At 42.8% G+C, this 22582-nt stretch overlaps 1 protein-coding gene across 1 annotated transcript in view; it reads left to right on the forward strand.

Annotated features, from left to right (window-relative positions):
• The window catches only part of SH3PXD2A (SH3 and PX domains 2A), a 66661-nt gene that overhangs the window by 36453 nt on the left and 7626 nt on the right, over positions 1–22582 (forward strand). Inside the window, exons 2-4 of the mRNA XM_082486143.1 lie at positions 404–517; positions 4989–5072; positions 17183–17300. Of these exons, the coding sequence (XP_082342269.1) occupies positions 404–517; positions 4989–5072; positions 17183–17300 (316 nt within the window). The remainder of the gene's footprint in view (positions 1–403; positions 518–4988; positions 5073–17182; positions 17301–22582) is intronic.

Consider the following 22582-nt stretch of genomic DNA (forward strand, 5'->3'; position numbering starts at 1 on the left):
ATATTATTATTTGTCCAATGTTTGTGCTATTTCCCATATGTTCACATACACGTATATATGCATACAAAGTGTTTTGATTGTAGATGTACAGTTTGCAGGACTTGCTTTGAGAAACTGAATTGGAGAACTCAGATCAGAGTTGTCATGGATAGACTTCAGGTTTCTTAAGATAAACTGATGTTTGCTCCATTGCAACCTTTTTTTACATGAGGCCTGCCTGCATGCTTGTTTACCGTTGTGAGAGTATCTGATAGAACTGGTATGATAGGACTAAGCCCCTTCTTCTAGGAGGCTGCAGAATAACTCAAACCTGCGCCAAAGCTGCTGACTCTGTGCTGCCTTTCAGTGCTATTCTTGTTCCTCTTAATGTTGACTGAGCAACTTCTTTTACTTCTTTTTGTAGGTTGGTGGTTTGTAAGCACAGCAGAGGAGCAGGGCTGGGTTCCTGCTACATACCTGGAATCCCAAAATGGAACCAGAGATGACTCTGACATCAACACATCCAAACTTGGGGAAGGTATGGAAAGCTTTTTGTTATTGAGGGGAAACTGATATTCACTTGCTTTATGCTCCACTCCTATAGAACTTTGACAACTCTTGCTGCCATCTGTGGGTGTTAAACCAGTGCAATAACCTTTTCTCCCATCTTGTATCAGTGAAGAAATTGAAGTTACGGTGCTTGTAATCCCTTTGTGATCAGCTTGGGCTGTTCAGTGTGACAAAAGGTTCAAAAGATGAAATGACACTCATTTTAATACCCTTAAAAAGCTTATGTGCAAGTCCAAGGAGTATGTTGGGGTAGAGGTCTTGGACTCTCATGTCGATGGAAGAAGAGAACCTGCATGGCTTGTTTGCAGAAATTATGCAAGTGAGAGCTTTTAATTGGAAGAAGATGCTTGTTAGAGCTACAGGCCATTAAAAGGAGTGAGATTTAACTTTAATGGTTGCTCCTCATTACAATTTTTTTAATCAGTCCTTGAAACTAGTTTTACCACTGTTTGCTGTGGTCTATGATTTTATGAAAAGGTAATTTTATTTGGTGTGGTCTCATTCTATTAAAAAACTGAGAAGCCATTTGTCATGTATATGTATCTAGCTGTGCTGGTTTTTGGCTAAAGATGCTTAATTCAGGTTCCAGAAATGGAATAGTACAACCTCACATGTTCCTCTGTTCCATTATGAAAGACTAACCACATCTTAATGGACTTCTCATGTAGCAACTGTGTACAAAGGACACTTTTATTTTTATTTGCTCCATTCTAATGAATCTCTTGCTAAATTTCTAGGTGCTCTTGATGTGACACTTAGGTAAAATGTATGTGGAAACTCAGCTGACCTTTTCTTAGCACAGGCAGGAGGCTTAGATGCGTTGGGGTGACCATCTGCAAATTAAGATAGCACACAGGCAAAACATAACTTTGTGCTGGGCCCCAAGGGTGATGTCTGTGGCTTATTGAAATCTTTGGCTCTGTAACTCATTTTTCCCTGCTCAAAGATACCCATATCCTGGGTCACTTAGGGTTTAGAGACAGACTGGCTGTAGACTGGTAGGCCTGGAACCAGTCCGGTATGATGCAACATCTTAACGGATGCTTTGCAGCAGTTAGTAAAGTTTCCCTGTTATTACAAAACAAAAAACTTACTGCTCTTTTCTGAAAGAGTTGAAGAATGCCTTGTCTGTTGGTCTATAGCTTCCTCCCTTTTCCTGACTCTTAAATATGGTGCATGCTTGACAGCCTTATTGCTTAAACTGCTTTCATTTCAAGCTCTCCTCTGCCTTTCATGTTGCCCTCTGGAGTGCACTCTGCACAGAGATGTTGCCACACAGCAGTCTTTCCTGGGTAATGGAAAATCCATCAAATGTTCCTTATCTCTTTCCTCTTGGTCTCCTTTAATCCATTACGCTGCTCTCCTCAGCTATGGTCAGCAGTCGTGCTCCCTGCCTTACTCCAATTCCAGATATGCTGAAACCTGAGACTCCCCTTTCTGTTCAGTTCTATCGCAGTGACAAATCGAATTGCATTACCTCTGCAGCTGCTTTGATGTGCTCCAGCTTTTGCTTGCTTTTCAGTGACTTTGTTTTATGCTATTAACCACATAAGCTGAGACTTCTTTTGTTCTTTGTTCCCCCGCCCCCCAGTTCTTTGTTTGGGCTATTCTTCTCCTAATAGTTATTCCTTAAGAGAGGAAAGAACAACTCAGATTCACTCTCTTAAAGAAAAGTGTATAAAAGTGAACATACTTACACAGAAAACTTGCCAACACTCTCTCAGTAGGCAGGAGAAAGGGGCTCCAGTATAACCAAGGAGGAAGGCACATTAAGAGGATTTAGAGTTCATACAAGTTTCAGAGTGACTCCTGGAGATGATGACTTCCTGCAACCGCACAATCTGTACTCTGCCTACTTTGAAAGGGTGAAAACTCTAATGTAGGGAGCCTTCTGTATCAGCCTCTTGGCTCTCCATTTGCAGTGGGCCTGGAACGAGTCCACAAGCCCGGCAGACCCAGAGGTCTGTTCTGCTGTGGCAGGCCCTTGTAAAGATAAGGAGGTGCTGAATGCAACTTACTAATAATGCTGCCTCTACATAGCAGTAATATTTCCATGTGTCTGTTTAAATAGTCTGTTCCCTGAGAAAGACAAAAGTGTTTCCTCCCTGCATCTGAGCCTGCACAACATCTTTTGTCAGGATGAGGGTAGACAGTCGACTGAGATCTGTGCCTGTGTTTAGACCAACACCGTCTTACAAGGCTTGGAAAACATTCAGAAAGCAATCTAAAGAAACATTCACAGCCACAGGAGCTGTTAAAGTAAACATCTTAAAATTGTCTCTGGAAAGGTTTAGACACTTGTTGATAAATATTCTTTCTGGTGACTAACTGTGGCGTGACCAACCAAGTCCAAGTCTGGGATTGAATGGCAAAATTCAGTATTGTTGAGGAGGAAAAAAACCTGACTCTTACAAAAGGATCATTGTGATATGAAAGGGCAATCACTGGGTATAGTCATCTGTTGTGAGGAGGAAGTGGTGTGGTGGATCTCTGACCCATTGTGTTCAAGGGGTGCTCCTGGATGGCTGAATCCTCCAAAATCCCAGTGCCAGCAAGGAGCTGTTGGTAGCTGCTCTGTGGTGACATCTGAAGCAAATTTCTATCCCTTCCACACCCCTCCTTCCTGCAAGCCTTTAAGTTCAACATCTTTCATTTCTTCCCTTCTTATGTAGAAACTTCCTAATGCAGGCTTTAGCTTCTTTCTCTGCTATAATGTGTATGTCTGGTGAGTTGTCTTGTGTTGCCTCTTGTGTAGTGTATGTTTAACTGGCAGTCTAATGTCCTCTTGATTTGAAGAAAGCCACCAGGTTAAACCAATTGGTAAGAAAAACACTGCCAGTACGAAGTGAAGACAGTTCATCTTCTGTGCCATCATGGGCTTCCAAGAGGATCACTGATTTCTGTTAGCCAAAACCAGTGATCTATAAATTTGAAATCCAGCTCCTCTGAAAACTTGTGGTGGTTCTTTGACCCATATGGGATCAAAGGGGAGGTACAGAGTACCACAAACTAGGCATTGTGTCTGTTCAGCACCACTTATCATACCTCCCCTTATGGTGACTAGAGAATGTCTAGGCCTTCCAGCAAAGGAGAAATTGAGGAGAGTGAGCTGGGTGCAGAAGTCTGGTCTAACCCCCTGACAGATATGAAGGGAAAAAAAGCAAAAGTGACTTTTTTTTGAAGTTATTAATTCTTTTTCTTGTTCAGCTAAATAATCAAATAATTTTGCTGTGATTGATTGTCTACAGAACATAGTTCTAGAATACAGTGGTGTCTGCTCTCATGAGTATAAGGGTATATTCCCCAAATGAGTGCACATAAGCAGAATTGAGCGATTATTAATGATGTGATATCAGAGTTTATGAACACGTTCCCAGCATCACTAGCAAAATGGTTGTGTTCGCACCCTAGCGATAGCTGAAGTGTAATATTTTGCATTGCTTTGTGGCAGCACCAAGCACCCTTGCAGTAGTTGCCAAACTAGTGTGGAAACCCTTAAATGGAAAAAGGGAATTGTTTGTCTGTGTTTCTGTGCCAGTCAATGGTTCTTGTGTCATTCACACCTTTGCAAGCAGAAGAAAGAACTGAGTACAGTTCTACGCATGTGATCTAGAAAACATGTGGTGTCCTCTGTGCACAGCTGCTCTCATAATGCCATTTCCATAGGTGTCTTATTTTTGTTTATATTTTAAGCATAAATTATTGTTTCAGTGTGTAACTAATTCTCAGTTCTGGCTTGTTAGCTTCTTGAGCCTGCTCAATAATTGCAAGGTTAGGGTTTTCCTTATATTTGTAATCAGTATACTAGGATTATGAGAAATAGCTGTGGTTGTGATTGTGAGTCACGTGTTGCAAGCGAGGAGACATCAGATACTTTTTCGCTTGGGTTCTATTCCTGAGTGCTGCTGTTACAAGTGAACTCACATAAGAGAAGCTGCCTTTTTTTTTCCTGGATTTTGTTTATAGTGTGAGAATTTTGCTTAGAAAGGGTTAAAGCCCTGTTGGGTTTGACATCATATGCAATAGGCTGAATTCTCCAAGGATAACTAAGAGATGCAACAGCAGTGAGCTTGATCTGATCTGCCACTGCAGCCTCCTTGGACAATTTGTTTTCAGTTGTGCAGCTTGTTTTGGAGTGTGTGTATGTTTGGGGTTTTTTTTTTTGTGTTTTTTGTTTGTTTGTTTGTTTTTTAAGGAAAACCAATAGCAAGGATGGCAATTTGTGACAATTCTAGGTGGTACATGTTGCACGGGCTCAAGAAGTTAACTTGTTCCACTGTGCTATATAAACTAACATGAAATGTCTGCATCCCACCCAGCCCATATCTGCTAACAAGACCACTGTTTGTAAATGCCATGTTTTATTTTTATTCCTCACCCTCCCATCATTTTTTCTTTTTTTTTTTTTTTTTTTTATTCCCATCCATGTTCCAAACTAGTTTCTAAGCGACGCAAGGCTCACCTGAGACGCCTGGACCGGCGATGGACACTAGGCGGGATAGTCAACAGGCAGCAAAGTCGAGGTGAATTAATAGCTTCCTATTGCATCAACCCCTAAGGGTGCCCCAAAAGCCATGCTGCAGTTTCGGCTGTTGTGTGTTGGGGTCTGCATCTTCAACACTCTGGTAGAGAGAGACTGAAGTTCCAGAGTTCAGATATGGATTTTGTACATGACAGCTTGAAGGGTGTCTTGGAGGCAGGGTAAGGCGCCCTAAGAGCTGGAGGCTAAAAACCAAGGGTAACTGCAGTCTGACGCCTTGTGCTGCTTGGGGAAACTCACATCTGTTGCGTTTTAACTTTGAGCATATTCATACTCAGTCTTTCCTACCTCAGTGAGGACAAGCGATACTTTCAGGGCTATTAAAATGAGAAGAATGCCAAAAAGCTATGGTCAGAGATGTGCACACTGGAAAAGTGCTTGGTGTGGAAAGATGAGAATCATTCCAGTTTCAGTCCCCTCTTCCTTGCAAACAGTGCTTGGTACTAAAGACAGGCTTCTTCAGAACTTTTGGCAGCTTTTGGTATCAGTCCTAGGTGTTTAAAATACCACCACCAGCAACATTTTTTTTATTTTTTTGTTTTAGTTTTTCTGGCCTGAGAGGGAGCATGGCGGGGTGCGGGGGGAACACCTTGTGTTCTGTAGCTGCGTTTGGGTAAAGTCTGAGGAATCTTCGAAACCAAGCATTTCTCCAGTTCATGTAAATCATCTTTCCCAGAGTAAAAGTGTCCCTTTCTATTCCCTTCTGCCCTTCTTGCAGGATTGTCCAGATGTGGTATTCATTGCACTTTAAAAAGGAAGGAGCTGGGGGGAAGCACCACTTGCACCTCTGTTAACTTTCAGACAACCTTACTGAGGGGATGGAACCAAATGTAAGCACAGGAGAGCCTTCCCAGTTGAGGAGAAAGGGCCTTTTGTTACTAAGAAGAGAACGTACTTTTAAAGTAGGAAATCTATCTTCTCCTGTATTTGGTGGCAGTTCTATGTGCAGACTCGTGTGTGTGTCAAGCACATACAACTTTTCAGTGACCTTGTACCTTTGCCTCAAAGAATTATTGAGGAAAAACAAAATAACAAGAGGGGTGTTCTTCCTACTATAGCTTCACCCTGCAGCAACTGGAACTACCTTCAGAAGACAAGGTCTTGCTTCTCAGCCACCAAATACACCCTGAAGGCATCAGAAGGAACCCCATAAGCACACATGCTGGCTTGTGAAAAAGAGCTTGTGCTTATTTCTGTGACCCAAAAGTTTAGGAACTACTTACTTTGCATTGTCAAAGTCTGCCAGATACTTCCTGGCAATTTAACTGGGAGAATTTCTGGGAATCAGTTTTCTAAACAATTTGTTTACTAGTTTAAACAAATATATCCTTTCATATTCATACAATATTGCAAACAAAGCTCCATAAAAATATTAAGACTGCATGATCAGTCCCTTAGCATAGCTGACTGGTAAGACTCAAGGACCTAAGTTGCATTCCCGGGTTTTTCCTCTTGCACTCTGACGCCCACCATCTGCTTGCGTCTTCTCCAGACCTGCTCTCTGACCAGTGTCACAGTGTCTTCCCTGGCATCTTTCCCCACCACAAGCTCCCTTAGTCCTTTCTATCCCTGCCTTTTTCTTGCTACATAACAGTTTCTTACTTATTAGGCCCACTGCTTGGGCCTAATTTGAGTGTGTTGGAGAATGTGTGCTTTATCTCAAACTAAATCGCGGCACTTGAACTTGGCACAAACTGCAGCATCTCAAGGTTTGGGGCACCCTCCATGGCTGAGCTGCCCTCTCCAATGCATTTCAGCCACAGCTAGCCAGGCTGGCTAAAAATAAGCTGTTTAATGTCATCTGACACGATAGGTTAGGGAGCTTTTACAGGAGCAGGCTGATTGGAAGTAAAGTGATTTGAGTACTTGGGGGGCAGGTTAGAGACAGTGGCTTCATCTTTTGGCACAGCTGCAGCCTATACAGACATCTACCCCTTCCAAACCGCAGTTGCTGAAACTATGAGTCTCTCTGGGTGTCCAGTCCGCTGCTCTCTAACAGATCACAGTTTATGTGAGGTCAGGAGAGATTCTTTCTCCTTTCTTTCCCTCCCATCCCAGCCCAAAAGACTTCTAACAAGGCCAAATTTGGGTGGGTTTGCACAGAAATGACAGTGTGCACACAGCGTGAAGTGTGCACACGCACCCCCCTGCCAACCTTCAAGTCCCTGCTCCAAAGCACAGAAGAACTAGAGCTGCTCAAACAGGAGATTGCCAAAATTATTCCATGCAGGCAAAACAGCTTCCCTTCCCCCACTTGGCCTCTTTCTTGGAAATAAATTCAATTAAACATTTTGGCTGAAATTCTTCCCACCCAGCGATATTCTACTTCAGATAGTCCCAGCTCTTGGGAGGGTTTGCTCTGAGAGTTCACTGGAGTTTAAAAGCAAGCTGTAAAAGGATGCTTCCCTTTATATTTGTGTTTTGGGTACCACTAATAAGCATTTTTACTGATTTGGTCTATGATAGACCCACTTGAAAGCCAGAACTGAAGGAAGTAAGCATTGTTTTTGAAGGCCAGGATTTTCTAAGTGACTTGGATATTAAAAACACTGGATAAGCTGAAGTGCGGAAGGGAAGGGTGTTTGCTTCCCTGTTACAGACTACCTTATGGGAGTAACACATGGCTTATTTATTTCTACCCTTTCTGAAGCCATTTGAAGAGGCTAAGCATCCCTGAACTTCAGATATTTGGGAGCAATGTTACTGGGTCTGTGAATAAGAAACACAAAAGACAAATTACTGAATATCATGGTAGTGTTCCTTTTTTAAAGCTGAAAAAAAAAAAAAAAAGAAACCTGCAAAGAGAACAGCTGTAGTCTGTTTTTACAAAGAGAAACAGATGACATTTCTTGCTGAACTTTTCTCTTTAAAATGGTCCGTGGTGTGCCCAGATCTGAGAGATTACATTGGTTTGTTTCTTACTTAGTTGCAGAGCTTGTTTTTATAGAATGTTAAAGTTTTTAAACGTGGTACACTTTCTAAACTTTTGTCTATGCTTTACAAAATTCTAATAATACAAATATGGATTGTGAGGAGAAGCCTGAACTTTTGTAGTTTTCCTCAGTCCTGACACTTGTTAGACCTGCAAGCTGCAGAGTTCATGTTCTCTTGTACCAGGTAAAATGCTAATTCTACACATGTGTTTATTTGGAACTTCCCCTCGAAGAGGACTTAAGATTGTTTACAGGCTAATTTCGTGAGAAGTCATTTGTGCTATTACAGTTTGATTGGGAAAACTGGGGGTTTACATGTCTGTTTTATATGCCAGATATTTGACATAAGTTATTGCTGCTTTGATTTTGTGCCCAACACTTTCAACTGGAGCTGTTACAATCAGGAAAGTACTTTAAAGTTATTCATATGAATAGTATAGTGACATCTGAGCTGAATTTCTGCCAAATAAGCCTATTATTTAAGAATCGTTGATAGCAGGAAAAAATAAGCTATTCAATGAAAGAGTTAAAGTTAGAACTTGGAAACTAGTTCTTCGTATTGCTTGCTTAACTTATGGAGAGAGGGAGCTTGATGGGAAGAGATGGATGGCGCATAGAGCGAAGGCACTCGTGTAACCCTGAACTTCATCTTGAGTTGGTCTTGATACTTGAACCCTATCTCCTAGCCCAGGTGGGTTGTTGTGCAGTCAGTTTTCTAGCTGTGGAAAGAGCCCTCAATCAGTACTGGTAATCCAGCCTGGCTGGTATGCTCGTGCATTCCTACCCTTTCCAGCATTCCGCCAGAGCCGATTTGCCCTCTTCTGCAGCCCCTTCATTGCCCACGGGACTTCTCCCTTTGTTTTCACTCTTTCCCCCTGCTTGTCCTTGATGCTGGTTAAATGTTTGTCACTCACAGCACAAGGCTGCTTTGCTGTGCTGAATCAAACCAGCATAGAGCAGCTTCAGACTTAGTTTGTTCTTTCTTCTCGTCGACCCCCCTCCCCTTCCCCTGTGTTCCAAGGAAAGTAGTAAATGTTTATTGCCCCTTGCTGGTTGAAGAAAGAACACGTGCAATACAGAACTGTTTAGAAGAAATGTCATTATTGTTCTTTTTTATCTATTGGTATGAGGTTTTCTGTTATTAAAAAAAAATGGGGGGGCGGGGGGATGACAATGGCTGAAGAACTTCTGTCTGCAGATGAATACATTTGATAACTGTGGACAGTTGTTTTCTCTGCTGAATATTTAGTCAAGTAAAACAAAGTCCATGTTGAATTAATGCATCGCTTTCTGGAACAGTGAGACTTTTTCCAGAAGCAGGTCTGACAAAGGGGGGGTGGAGCGGAGGAGTGGGGGAGGGTGAGTGCAGACTGCTGACTGAGGGGAAAGTATTTTGAAAGAAAATTCTTGTGTGGTTTGGAAGATGTAGGGTTGGGGCTGTTGCATTTTTGCTGAGAAATCATTAATTGGCTAATTTCTAGCCCAGTGCCCCCCTATCCCCACCCATACCAACATTTCAAGTAAGGATGGGGTCACAGAAAGTTGGGGGCATGTACAAACACCAGCTGAGCAAAGGAAATTACTCCCTTACTTGGTTGGCTCCTGAAGTGTTGCAGATAACTTCCACACTTAGTTATGGAGGCAGAAAAGAGCAAACATATATAGGTGAAGGAGAGGTACGCAAACCGGGGCACTTAGAACTTGGAAGCAGAAACGTATGAGCGCTGGCCATTTGCCTGGGAGAGATGAGACTGATTATGCAGGGCTGGAAATGTGCACGGTGTTTTAGCTGCTTAAAGGCAAGGTTCCTGTCCCAAATAGTTTACAGCCTAAACAAAGAGAACGAGATCTGTGCATCAAAGGAGCCTGGGCAAGTGGCAATTTGGCACGCATCTTATTATGACCAAAAGGTTTTTCACAGTGGAAAGTGTGGTATTTTTAAAAGCTTTTACAGAAGGACTAAAACTAAGCTTGTTTGGTAAGGCAGGAAGTCAGAGTAGGTAACACTTATTTTAAGAAGGATTTGAGAGTTTCGTGTTATTTGATACCATGGAGGAGGCAGCCTAATCAGGTTGATGAGGCATCATAAGAAAGGCATGGGGGCTGAGTAGGAAAAGATGAAAGGATTTGGAGGAGTGGGAAACATAAAGGGAGCAGAACATGTGAGAGTGTGTATTAGGATGTTAAAGCAAGGAACAGCACACAGGCTTGAAAATTCAAGATGGGACAACTGAATTGGGTGTACACTTGGTAGGAGTCTGGCTGAAGTGCCAGCATGCTGCTGTGCCAAGAGCCTTGGGCAAGAGCAGTGTGCTGAAAGGCTGAGAAGGGAGCAAAGGAGGCAGGAGGTGGCTGTAGTGGCTGTGCAGGAGAGGTTGTAGGGCCAGATCAGGGCTCTAGCTGTGAGGAGCAGTACTGATAGAGAATTTTGAAGATGTTGGGGAAAGGAATCGTTACCTTGGTGATAGACTAGGAGGAATCTGAAATAAGCAGTGCCAAGGGAATTGGGAAGATTGAATAAGGAAGATTTGGAAAGTGCTACTGAAGCTCTACGTTACAACTCAAGCAGTAAAACTGTAGGTCTGCTTTCCTTGACCTGACAGTAAGTATAAATCCAGACAGCCAGAGGAGGGACCGAGTTGCCTTCTCAAGACACCTCATAACTTTAATGTGTAGTATGTGTGTGCACGAGCACATGTGTAAAATCTGAAATTCTGGTTTGACAGATGGGATTGGAGGAGCCTCACAGGCTGTCAAGTTCAGTGTCTTGCTGGCTGTCAAGTTCAGTGTCTTGCTCTGTCAGACAACTAGGTACAGATCCTTCAGGAAAGGATGGAGCTTCATCTTAGCTGTTCTGAGGTTTTCCCTGTGTGAGAGGTGTCTTAGCAGGTCACCTTATATGGAACTGCCCAAAAACTAAAAATTATTTGAGCTTCCCCTTTTACTAGTAGGCAAAAATACAGCGAGTGAAACAAAAGAAAACATATTTGGGTATATGCTGATTAAAGGGAGTGTGATGGGATAGACACATCTGCTGGCTCTTTAATTACAAGGTATAATCCTACTCAAAAGGAAAAAAAAAAAAAAAAGCAGTCTTGTCATGGTCTGCCATTATCCAAAAATAAATGTCATTGGCATTAAGTCATCCTAAACTTTAACAAGTTAAATGTAGCATCCCTACTTTTTCTTCAACCAGTATGTTGTATGTATCATAGCCATTGAACAGGCTGGGCAAGGTGGAAGAAATATTTCAGTCCCCACTACAATATGGCTGCAAAGATGACCTTTTACTACTTGATAAGCATTGCCGAGGTGCCTACAAGTCATCTTGCTCTGCTGTAAATCATATGATGGTTTAAGAACTGCTTTATAAATCCTGCTTATGCAAAGAAGTTGCACTTTATTAAGTTGCATCTTAAAATAGGTAAGAGATGTGTGGGCATTCTTAAATTATCCTAGCCTGGTTTTAGATCAAGCTTCATATGGGTTGCCTTGACCCTGCTCAGACCTCTTCTTCAAAATTAAGTGATACTGCAATGAAACTGGCCTGGCATAGTACAGAGAAAAGCTTTACATAGAGTTTGTGGTGCCACCACTAAAAAAAAACAGGCTCACTTTCCCCAGCATCTTCCTTTCTTTACTCTCATGCAGATCTGCAATGAACCAAACCAGGCTTAGGGACATACTAAGGGTCAGGTTGACTTCAAGTCCATCTCACAGTCATGAACTGTGCAAGGAGAGGTGGTGGGTGTGAGGCAGGACGAAAGAAGGGAGAAGAGCATGGTCTCAGCTGCTGCAGCACTAGGCACGCGTTCATAAACTTTGTTTTTAAAGCAGCTTTTTAGTTTTAAAGCTATCGCTATATGTGTATAGGAAAGGCTCAGCTTGTCAGAGCACTGTTAGGTTGCTGGAGGGGATGCAGAATGGTTGTGTTGGTTTGACTTTTTTTTTTTTCTCTCCTAACAGCCATGGAAGGGCACTAGACGTCTGTGGCTAGTGAAGAAGTGACCCATAACTCTCAAATGCCACTGACTTGCTTGTACCAGGTCTGCTGAAAATAGCATGGTTGTGTACATCTGTACAAACCACATAGCCGCAATGCGGGGCATTCTACAGCTCAAATGCTTTGTCCTGTGTATATGCACACTTCGCAGCTGGACTGCAGCAACCTCTGCTATGTCTGCTGGGGGGAAATCTCAGTTGCTCGAAAAAGCCCTCTGTAGTATTGTGGGCTGTTACAAGGACATGGGAACGGTCCTCTGCTGTCCACGCTGCTTTCCTAGTGATCCAACAGGATCTGCCTCTATATTTTGACCCCAAACCTCTACTGTCTGGCTTCAGGAGACTTTAGGTAGAACCACAGTTAGAGAAGCCTGCCTTTCTTTGGGGAGGAGAAAAGAAAGGAGGAGAGAGATTCATAGGGAAGTGAGGTTTTGAAATATCTTGTGGACCGAGTGCTGGGCTGCTCGGTGTCTGGGACGGCTGGGCAGAGCATAGCTACAAGTGGGTGTTATGAGTTGGGTAGTCCAAACGGTGCAGAAATTCCTGTGCATGTTTTAAATAGTGCCTGTGTCCAGGGAGAGGGGAGAATGACACATACCAATCCTTTCCTTCCAAGCTAAGTGGGTTGCAGCTGGATAATGCATGATGTGACAGACTTGTATCGTAGCTGTTTGCCAAACAGGCTTTGCTTCTTCATGCATACCTTGTTCAGATTTACTAGGGCAGCTGAATTTCCACTAGAGGTACCTCTTTCAATTCAGCTGGCGAACCTCCTTCTTTGACCTCCAAATTGGAAGTAAAGAAATATAAGTAAAGTTGGCTAATTGAGCTATTAAGAGATCTCTGGGTGTCACACTTTAAGAACAGATGTGCCTTTATGCCATTTTCAGCAGTTCTTGAAGGAGAGTAGGATTCTCATCCTATTATTTCCAAAGTGTAGCCTTTTAGCTGATGTATGTGCTTTGTAGCATGTAGTAAAGTTTATTCTGCCCACCTGACCTCAACAGTGAAGTTGATGTAATGGAAGCTGCAGCTGGGGAATACAAATTATACTTTTGTTTGCATTTTTTTTTTGCTGGTAATTGTTAAGTCAAAACTTAATGAATCAAAATTAAACACTTTTGTATTCTCTGTAGATCTGGGCATACAACTTTGGTAGGTCTGGGATGGTTCACTAACTTGTGTGTTACACCATTGCCTGTCATAGTATCTGGATGAAACCAGCACGGTATTTCAGATTTTTCAGTATAAGTCAAAGCAGTGTCTTTCTGCTAGCAGATGTTCTGCTGATTCTCTCATGAAACCACTCATCTGTGCTAAGTCTTTCCAGTAACTTTATGTATCATTCATGAAGTGTCAAATATTTTCTCTTAAAGACTTTTGAACAGTAATCTGATATGTTGAATGCTACATCAATCCTCTTAAGTGACACATCCACTGAAAGCTCCACTGCTCCCTTCAGCAAATCTCACTTTATACAAAACATCCACTGGCTAGACATAGTCTTTGAGAAGCAAAACAGAATTATGCTTTGGCTGCAAGGGAGCCCATATCTCCAGAATACTGTTTAAGTTACAAACCTCATGTATGTTTGTGGTATCACCTGCACCACTGAAAGAAACCAAACGTGTAATCTTGGAAATGGCTGTACTTTTGCTGTGAAAGCACTTTGCAAGGGAAAATTGTAATGGTGGCTGCCTGTTTTTGATCTTTAGGCTTAAAAATAGAACTGCTAAACAAAAACATTGTAGGACCTTCTTTTCTACGTTAATTCTTAACACTGTTTTGGTTGTCTTGCTTTTTGGAAGAACTTTTTTTTTTTTCCTCTCTTCCCCTCCTACTTCTGTTCAGTCTCTTTTCCCCCTCCCTCTGTGTAGGGAGGAATCAGTTTTCCTCTCAAAGAACAGTAATCTTGAGTTGAAAGTCACAAGGCTGAAGATCTAAGCAACAGAAGTGCTTATGGACAGGCTAAGACAGGGTCAACTCGGTCTCACCTGCGCATCGCAGTGTCACAGTACTTGGACAGGGCTCCATCCTCCGCAACTCAGTGTTTCAGTTTCTAGAGCTGGCCAGTGTCTCTGGGCATTCCGAGTCAGGTGTGTGCAAGGCAGCAAGGTGAGGGCAGCAACATGCAAGGCAGTAATCTCAATACTTGGGGTCAGAGTGCTGCTCAAGAGCAGTCTCTCTCCTCAGTAAACTTGACCAAGGGTGACAAGCTCAGGAAAGAGACTGAAGCTCTCTCAGCTGAGAAAGTGGCTTCGCCATGCAGCTGGCAGCTGCTTATTCAACGCACCACCTCAACAGCATGCTCAGTCCTTTCTGGCCTGTTTCGGCCAGCGTGAGAGGAGTTGGAGAATCTCTCTGCTCTTCTGCCTTACCTTGTAGCTAACTGGAAGGGAAATCCAGGAGTCGGTGGCTGGGAGGAAGGCAAGTAATGAACAGGTGATGTGCGCCCACATGCATAGCTGCAGGCCCAGAAGTTGTGTTTGCAGAAGTTGATGGCTATTGTAGTAGCTTGCATGGATCTGTTGTCCTTTTCTCTGGGAAGGCACTCATCTATATTTGGAATGGGGAGAGTGGGTTTGTGAGGGGGAGAAAGGAATCTAATTTTTGGAAGGTGATTGCATCCTATTTTGGAAAGGATCCTTACCCCAAACTTTCATTTCCCTTAAATGATCCATCTCAAAAATGCTATTAGGGTTCATGGGTGACCACTGTCTCAATTTCTCACACAGAAGTCCTGCTGGAGCAGGAGTTTGGAAAGCTGTATTGAAATCCAGGAGTGAGTACCTCACTCGTGGCCTCCTACCCTGTCTTCTGCAGAAGGAGGGAGATCACTCACCTGAAGGGTGAGACTACTCTGCCCAGCAAGAGGAGCTGAATAGCTGGCTTTAGCTGCAGCGGAGACTGCTGTTTATGTGGAGGAAAAATAGGATAAACAGAGAAACTTCTGTTGTAGCTGTCATGGCAAGGGTGAACGCTGAAAGCCTGGGTTATACAGCGCTTTTGGTATGGGGGAGAGGCAAAGCGGGGCCTTCTTCCAATGCTCAGCAAACATGTGGCTTAACTCTTTATTACTGTCCTAGAAACATCCCTCGAAGTGTCTGGGGCAGTGTGTATCTGTACAGTGCTGCAGCTCTGCACACCTGAACTTTCCCCTGGTCCTCTCCTTTCAAGGACGAGCTCTAGCTACCCCAGGATCTTCTGCAGTTCCATTTAGTGCTTGGGGTTTTGTATGCAGTGGAAACTGGGCACATAACTCCTTCAGCAACAGTCACTTGAAATAGAGGAAAAATGAGTATGTCTTTACCGCACAGAGCAGAAACCCAGCTAGGAAAACTGTCCTGCGACTTTGAAGCCAGGTTTCATTAGCTGGGTTTCATTCGTCAAGCCCATCTTGTAGGGTATTTCTGTGGGGAAGGTGTCATATCCTGATGGTGCTAATTACGAACTTGCTGGAATTCTGTAACAGCTAAAGCAGCGTTCCCAGGAAAGAGCAGGAGAGACTATTTTCCTCTTGGAGGCACAGGTTTTGACAGGTCGGAATTAGAAGGATCCAAATGCAACCCATCGAGGGAAGGTGACTTCAGAGATGTAGCTTTGCTGAATTTTCTGCCATCATATGCTCTGCCAATGTATTTTTTTTTTTTTTTTCTTCCCCTTTCTGAGGTACTATTTCTTACTTTGTCTCAGTAAGGTGGTTTGGTGGTTTGTGATTTTTTTTTTTTTTTTTTTTTTATTATTTAAAGTTTCCATGCTTCACCCAGCAACAAAATGCAGTTGAGCCACAAAACCAAACAGATGGTTGGGTCTGCTTCACTGTCTCCAAAAGAGTGTTTGCCTCAAGCTGCTGCAGCCTTTCCATAACTCCTTTGTTTTGCAGTGATCAGGCGCTTTGGATTCACTTAATTTCCTGTCGGTTCCTGTGCACTGACAACCCTATATTTGTTCCTGGCCATGCCTTGTTGCGACTGCCAGTAGAAAGTGCTAGGAAGGCTCATTGGGGTGCGCTTTATTGCTTGCCTGCCCTGCCTTTGATCCAGCTACAGAAACTCATGCTGTTACATGCACTGTAGCTTGGGTTCAGGAGAAGGATTTGGTAACACTTTCTGTGTCTGCTGCTGCAGAGCAAGGCTGGTAGTTCACATTTGCAATGCCAGTTGTGATTTTTTTTTTTTTTTTTTTTTTTTTTTAAGCTAGCAGAGGAAAAGGTTGACTTTGATTGTGATGGAAATACTGCAGTAAACGACTCCTGGTGGGTGGAGGAAGATGCTGTGAAAAGTGTCTATTCTGCTCTGCTCATTAGCTTGCTCTCAATAAGTCTGTTCACCTCTGCCCAGCTGGGAAGGGGATAGCTGCTGGAGATGAATAGGGATGCTAAGTTTTTGGCTCAAACACCATACTTGAAATCTAGCCTGTGCTTTTGAAGTATGTGTCTTAGTTCTGGCCCTTCTTTACTACTGCCACCCGTGTATTTCTCTGGAGTGAGGTCTAGCAAAAGTATGTTTGCAAAACGCTTCAGAACCCATGAATGCAAGATGCCGTCTGGTCTCCTGTCAAATGCAAAACCCTTATATTCTTTTGTCACTCTTTTCAATGCTGTTTCAAGCTTGTTGCTGTAGACCCACACTGTTCGAGAGGTGCAAGGAGAGCAGCATGATGGGCCAGCCCCTCTGAGTTGGGGAGGATTTGTCCCTCTCTGGATGCAGGGTTCGGGTTTCAGTAACACAATGCTTTGTGCAGCCGTGTGTGTTCAAAAGAGCCAACTGGCTGGAGCTCCCATGGTGACGCTTGGCTGATTTGGCAGCCGGGTTGATTCTGTCAAGTTACAGTATGGGAGTTAAGTCCAGCTTCAAATCCTCTCCCTTACCCGCTCGAGGAACTTGGAGGGGGGCGGGAAGAAGGGGGGAAGCTCTCTAGGGACTTTGTGTCATTATTGGCTTGGAAATACTTTGTGATTATCAGCAGCAGGGTAGTGGCAAGGGGCTGATTATCTATCATGTCGTCAGCATAAATAATCAGTGGGCCCCTGAGCAGGGCTCCGCCTTTTGTAATGGCTCCACGTAATCACTGCATAACAGTTTAAAAGCAAGCAGAACAGAAAAACAGCTGGACTAATTCTGACCCTAACTGATGTTGCCTTTTCTCCCTTCACTAGAAGAGAAATATGTCACTATCCAGCCGTACACCAGCCAGGGGAAGGATGAGATTGGGTTCGAAAAAGGGGTCACCGTGGAGGTCATCCAAAAGAACCTGGAAGGATGGTGGTACATAAGGTAAAGAAGCTGTGCAGCCAGATTGCTGCAGAACCTGTGACAATGAGCTTTTCTGATCACTCACTTAATGTTAGCGTTTAGATAATTCTGTAGCTGGGCAAAGAAGTCCAAATTGTTCATAATGCCTCTGAAGAAATGTAAAGAAAAGGCTAATACAATACAATGGTGATTAAAGTAACACTACAGTGTCTGCAAAAGCTGTGGACCATTCCATAGGGGAAATTCCTGAACTTGTAGATTTATTTTTTTTTCTTCCTTCAAGTTAAAAGCCCATATCTGAGTTAAGATCTGTAAGACCTAACAAGGCTTTCTGTTGTGTGTAATTTTAATGTGTTTCCAGTATAAGAGTTATTCTGCAACACAGATCTATTTATAGCAATGCTGAAAGGCTGATTGTGATCTCTTGAGCTGTTTGGGGCAGGTAGGTATTTTCAGGGATAAGAGAGATCAGTTTGCTGGCTATAGCCCTTTACCAAACTTATTGATGGTTTCAACTAATTTGTCTGATTAATGCCTGTTCACATTAGATATTCCTAATGTAGAAGGACTGGATTCCAAGGACAGGCAAAGTTATTGTGTATCAAACCTGGTTATGTATGTGAAACAACAGTCATAGAGGAGACTTGTGACTTAAAAATCGTGGGGTTTAAATGCTTATGGGCAGAATAGGGGTCACATATGTCTCAGATAGTGATATAAGGTGTCAGGATGAGTACTTAATGAGAGGTTTCTCCGTCTAGGTTCACTTGGGTTTTACTGCTCTCTCATGATTCTGCCCCTTGTTTTGTATCTATGTGTGAATCCAGCAGTGCTGTGACATCCCACTTCTCTTTAAACAGGTAGCTTTAAAACAGAGGTTTATCTCTCAGGCAGTGCAAAACATCACATCTAGTCATTGTTTTCCATTCAGCCTGTAATTATAGTGATTATTTTTTCCCCCTTTCCCTTCCCAAGCTGTAACTTGCTTTTGTTTGAATTCTGCTTGATTTATCAGCTATGAATGAGGACCCTGAAAATGCTGACTGAAGCAATGTTGTTGTTTTTCCTGATGTTCCTTATTTAGAAGGAAAAATAAAACTCCGTTTTCTATCTAATGCTCTCATAGAGGGAATAGGCTAATAAAGATAGCGGTGTAGCCAGGAAGGCACTATAGATAGGAGGAACTCAAAAATGCCTGGGTTTGGTCAAGTCACATTTTTTTCTCCTTTAATTATTCACAGAAGTAGAATGCGATGTTGCGGATAGAGGAATCAAGAGCACATAGGTTTTCTGAGGGGTGAACATTGCAAGACATCTTTAGTTTATTTTGGTATTCTTCTGAAATGCAGCCTTATTACCACTGTAGGTTCCCCTTTGCCATATTAATAATTCTACCACAAGCAGAATTTTTTTTTTTTTTTTCCTCACACACTCCTTTGGGCCAACCCAAAACACACATTTTTCTCTATAGCAGAAGTGCATTCTGGTGGGAAGTGACACTTGCTGCAGTGCCTTAAGTGGCTCCTTCATGGTGATTTGCTGAAAGGACAGGGGATGCCCCTGCCACCCCATGGTAGTTGGGGAATGCAGCATGCCCTTGTCTTTTTTGTAACAGGCATTTTGAGTTAAGCAACCCCTCCTCTTGTTGAAAAGTGGGTTATGTGCTCTCCGTATGCATGCGACAAGTGTGTTGGGTGTCAGCCATCATCCTCTCTGCTGCTCTGAAGCGCTGTGCTGCAGTCTTGCAGAAGGATTAAACTGCTCTTAGAAACAGGTTGTTTTTTTCCCCTTGGGCAATGCTCTTGGAAATGTTGATGCAGTGATCTGTCCCTTCAAGCTGGTCCTTTGCAGCCTGGGCAGCTGATCTCCAACTTCCTGTGCTGTTTATTAGACTTAAACTGCTCTGAATATTGTTAGGTACCACTCAGAAAAGGATTCTTCTTCTGCAGAAATATGCTTTTCTGAGTATTGAATGCCTTAAAAGAAGCCACTCCTCCTGCAGGGAGTGTGAGGGGAAAAGGAGCAGGAAGGACTGCAGTGGAATCCTGCTGCCTTGTTATCTGCTGGGCTGGGTAACAGGCATCGAACACACACATCAACGTGTAGAAATAAAAACAAATCCAGCAGGGTGCAAATGGAATCCACCTTAAAGACATTAGCTTGTTCCACCTTAAATATGTAATTTCCCCAAATTCCTGGCCATGTGCTGATCCTCATTTCCTGTCCTTTTTCTTTTTTTTTTTCTTTTTTCTTTTCTTTTTTTTTTTTTTTTTTCCCCCTAGTTTGCTTCCCTCTGGAGTAATTCCAGTGCTCTGGAGCTGGAAAGCAGATGTGACTCTCAGACTCTCAGAGGCACTTCAGACTTTTTTTTTTTTTTTAACATTCCTATGGTTTGAACCCATTTTTTCCTTCATGTAGTATAAACAGGGAGGGTTTTGGAATTGCCAAGGAACCAAATCACTGCACCTAATTCTGCAACCCTCCCAATTCAATGCTATGTAAGCTATAGGCAATATTAGTGTCGTCTTTTATTTTGTCCTGTGTGCATTATGACTTCAAAAAAAAAATCATTGGGACTCTAGAGAAGTGAAAGGAAGGCTCTGATCTGGGATCCTTCTTACTGTTGTATTGAGTTTAGTGGATCTGTTTGCTTCCCGGTATTGTCATAGCTGGCATTAGCATCCATTATTTAGATTTTGCCTTCTATAAATTACTGTCACTTGGAGGTAATCTCATGGTGCCCAAGTGAATTACAGGCTAAATAAGCAGCAATATGCTAAGTAAAGCTTTTGTTATATGCCTGCATCTTGATTTTGTGGTTTGTTCTGAGCCTCAGCCCGTGTGAATGAAGTGCAATTGGGTGGTGGCGCTGAAATGAGGAGGAATCTAGGATGGGTTGTGAAATGTCTCCAGTAGGTTGTCAATATAAATGAAGGAAGAATACCTGTGATTCAACTCTTAGATGTGAAATGAAGATCATTACCAGTTCAGGACTTCTCTGAAGCTGATTAGTAGTTGCCCTAGTTCTTTCACCCATAAAAAGGGGAGCTCAAGTAGTCTTTTAAGGTGATGTTTGCAAAGGGCTTTGAGATTGCCAAGTTCAAGGACTAAGGTGAAAAAAACTATTTGACTTGCATAAGTAGCTTTTATTTGTGAAGTTGCACAAATAAACTGGCAGTTGCTGGCAGCTACTGCTCAGCATTAACTTCAGGTTGAATTTAGTAACTCACAGGAAGAAATAACCAGCAGCAGTCTCTCTACTGAGCGTGTGTTGCCCAGAGTTATTAACTGTCCAGCTATTGCTGCTACTATTCATTGGGAGAAACTATGTGAGATCAGAGGTGTCTGTAGCAGCATGGTTATATGGGCTGATCCAAATACGTACAGTTGGCAGGAGAACTAACGAGCCAGTACAGAACCTGCCTGTGGCTGCCTTTCTGATCTTAAACATGTTAAGTCTCCCACAAACTAAGATGGATGTAAACTGTTTTTTCTTGCTGATTTTGCACAATCAAGCACTGTTGAAAGTAACCTTTGGAACTGGAGTGCTCAGTGCATTGGCCAATGTGGCTTTCTCACAGATGAAAACCCTGACATATCCAGATCATGTTAAGTTATAAACATCCTTTAAAAAAACTTCTCTGATTCACAGGCAATAGAAAGCATTGGTCAGTAGCTCTGCAAAAGGGCTGTGTACTGCAAAAAGGGATGAAGCCAAAAGTCTTCAGGGCTTGAAAATGGCACTGAGAGATGCCTTGCCACAGTAGGGGATGTAGCACATATTGAGGCCTTTTTTTCTTTTCTTTTTTTGACTTGGTTTGAGGCTTATCATAAAAGCCTGAAAGGGAACAGGATTACATAGATCCAAATTGCATCTTGACATAGTATCAATTGCTGGATATTGTGTAACTCTTGGAAGTCAAATCAAGTCATCACCATTTTGCTGCTTGTTAGTCTACATGTGGCAAACAAAGCTCAGAGCTGTTTGAGATGCTTTCCTTTGACACCAGAATCCTTGGAAAAACTAGTCACTAAGCTCTCTGAGCAGGGGAGATCCCATGTCTTTGTCTTCATGTGTGACAGAAGGCAGGTATGTAGGGAGAAGTAGCATCTCTAGTGTCCTGGCTGATCTATATGGGAGGGGAGGAAAAGGCAAGATTTTAGACAGCAGGGTCCTTGGGGTTGCTGCTAGAAGTACAGCAATTGTATTTGCTTTTGATGGGAAGAGTAATGAAGAAGTCTAGGGAAGCAAGCCTATACTGCATTCTCCTGTTCTCCCCATAAAGTCCTAGTGCTGCTCTTGAGTGTCTGGATACGGTGAATGAGCCCAGGGTGTGCCCTGGTGCAGAAATCTCACTGCAGATCTCAGAATCCAAGTGTTAGCATGAAAAAGTTACTCATCTGCTAGGGAATGATTTGCTGTTATTTCCCAGCCTCCCCAGCTCCTTCCTCTGCTGTCTAATGAGTCTCCATTTTCATTAAAGAACCTTAGAGTCCTACTCTTTTAACCTTTGTATTTCCTGCAGATTTCCTGAGCACCAGGATTTTAATAGTGCCTGCTTTCCCACTTACAATTCAAGTGCCTGCTTTGGGTATCTTGAGAGATTAAAGAGAAAAGGGTTTCAGTGACTCACTCTGTAGCAAGTTAGGGTTTCATTAGGGAAGGCAGAGTTCATCCATGTGGTCCTCCCTGGAGTCTGATTGTAATCTGAAGTCCCTGCTGATGTGTTAGGAATAGCAGGAGTTAGAAAAACCATCTTCCCAAAAGCCCAGTTGTGGAAGCATGACTTCAGTCTGAAGTATAGCATGAGCAGCTCAGGCTGGTGCTTGGGGAACACATACTGGATTCAGGTGTCTGTTCAGATTTCCCAGTTTATTTCTTCAAATAGCCCCTAGGTTGTTCAGGAAAATGAGTCTTCATCAAAGCCGTTCTTCTTTAGTCAAATTGTTTCTCGACCTTGTAGTGCTAGAAGAAGCTGCAGTGGTTTGAGTCCCATATTCTCCATAAGAGAAGCTGATCATACAGGACCGGGAGTTGTGGGAGGAGGGGCAGCGGTCATTAATGTAGTTGCAAGAGGGAAGGGAGACTTGCACAAAGGCCTTATAAACTACAGACGTAGGGGCTCTGTACTGGACTCTGTACACCTCTTTTTAATACCTTTTCCATTTTGAGTTGCTACTAGGGAGTGTTAAACTATTAAAATATTGTACTCACTAGTTTGCTCTTATGACATGTGGCAAAATACTAAGTTTGCATAGTACTGTCTAAGCGTGGCGTAAAACAAACTGGTGAAGCGCTTTAC

This window comes from Vanellus vanellus, assembly GCF_965231255.1.
Source record: "Vanellus vanellus genome assembly, chromosome: 7".
NCBI lineage: Eukaryota > Metazoa > Chordata > Aves > Charadriiformes > Charadriidae > Vanellus > Vanellus vanellus.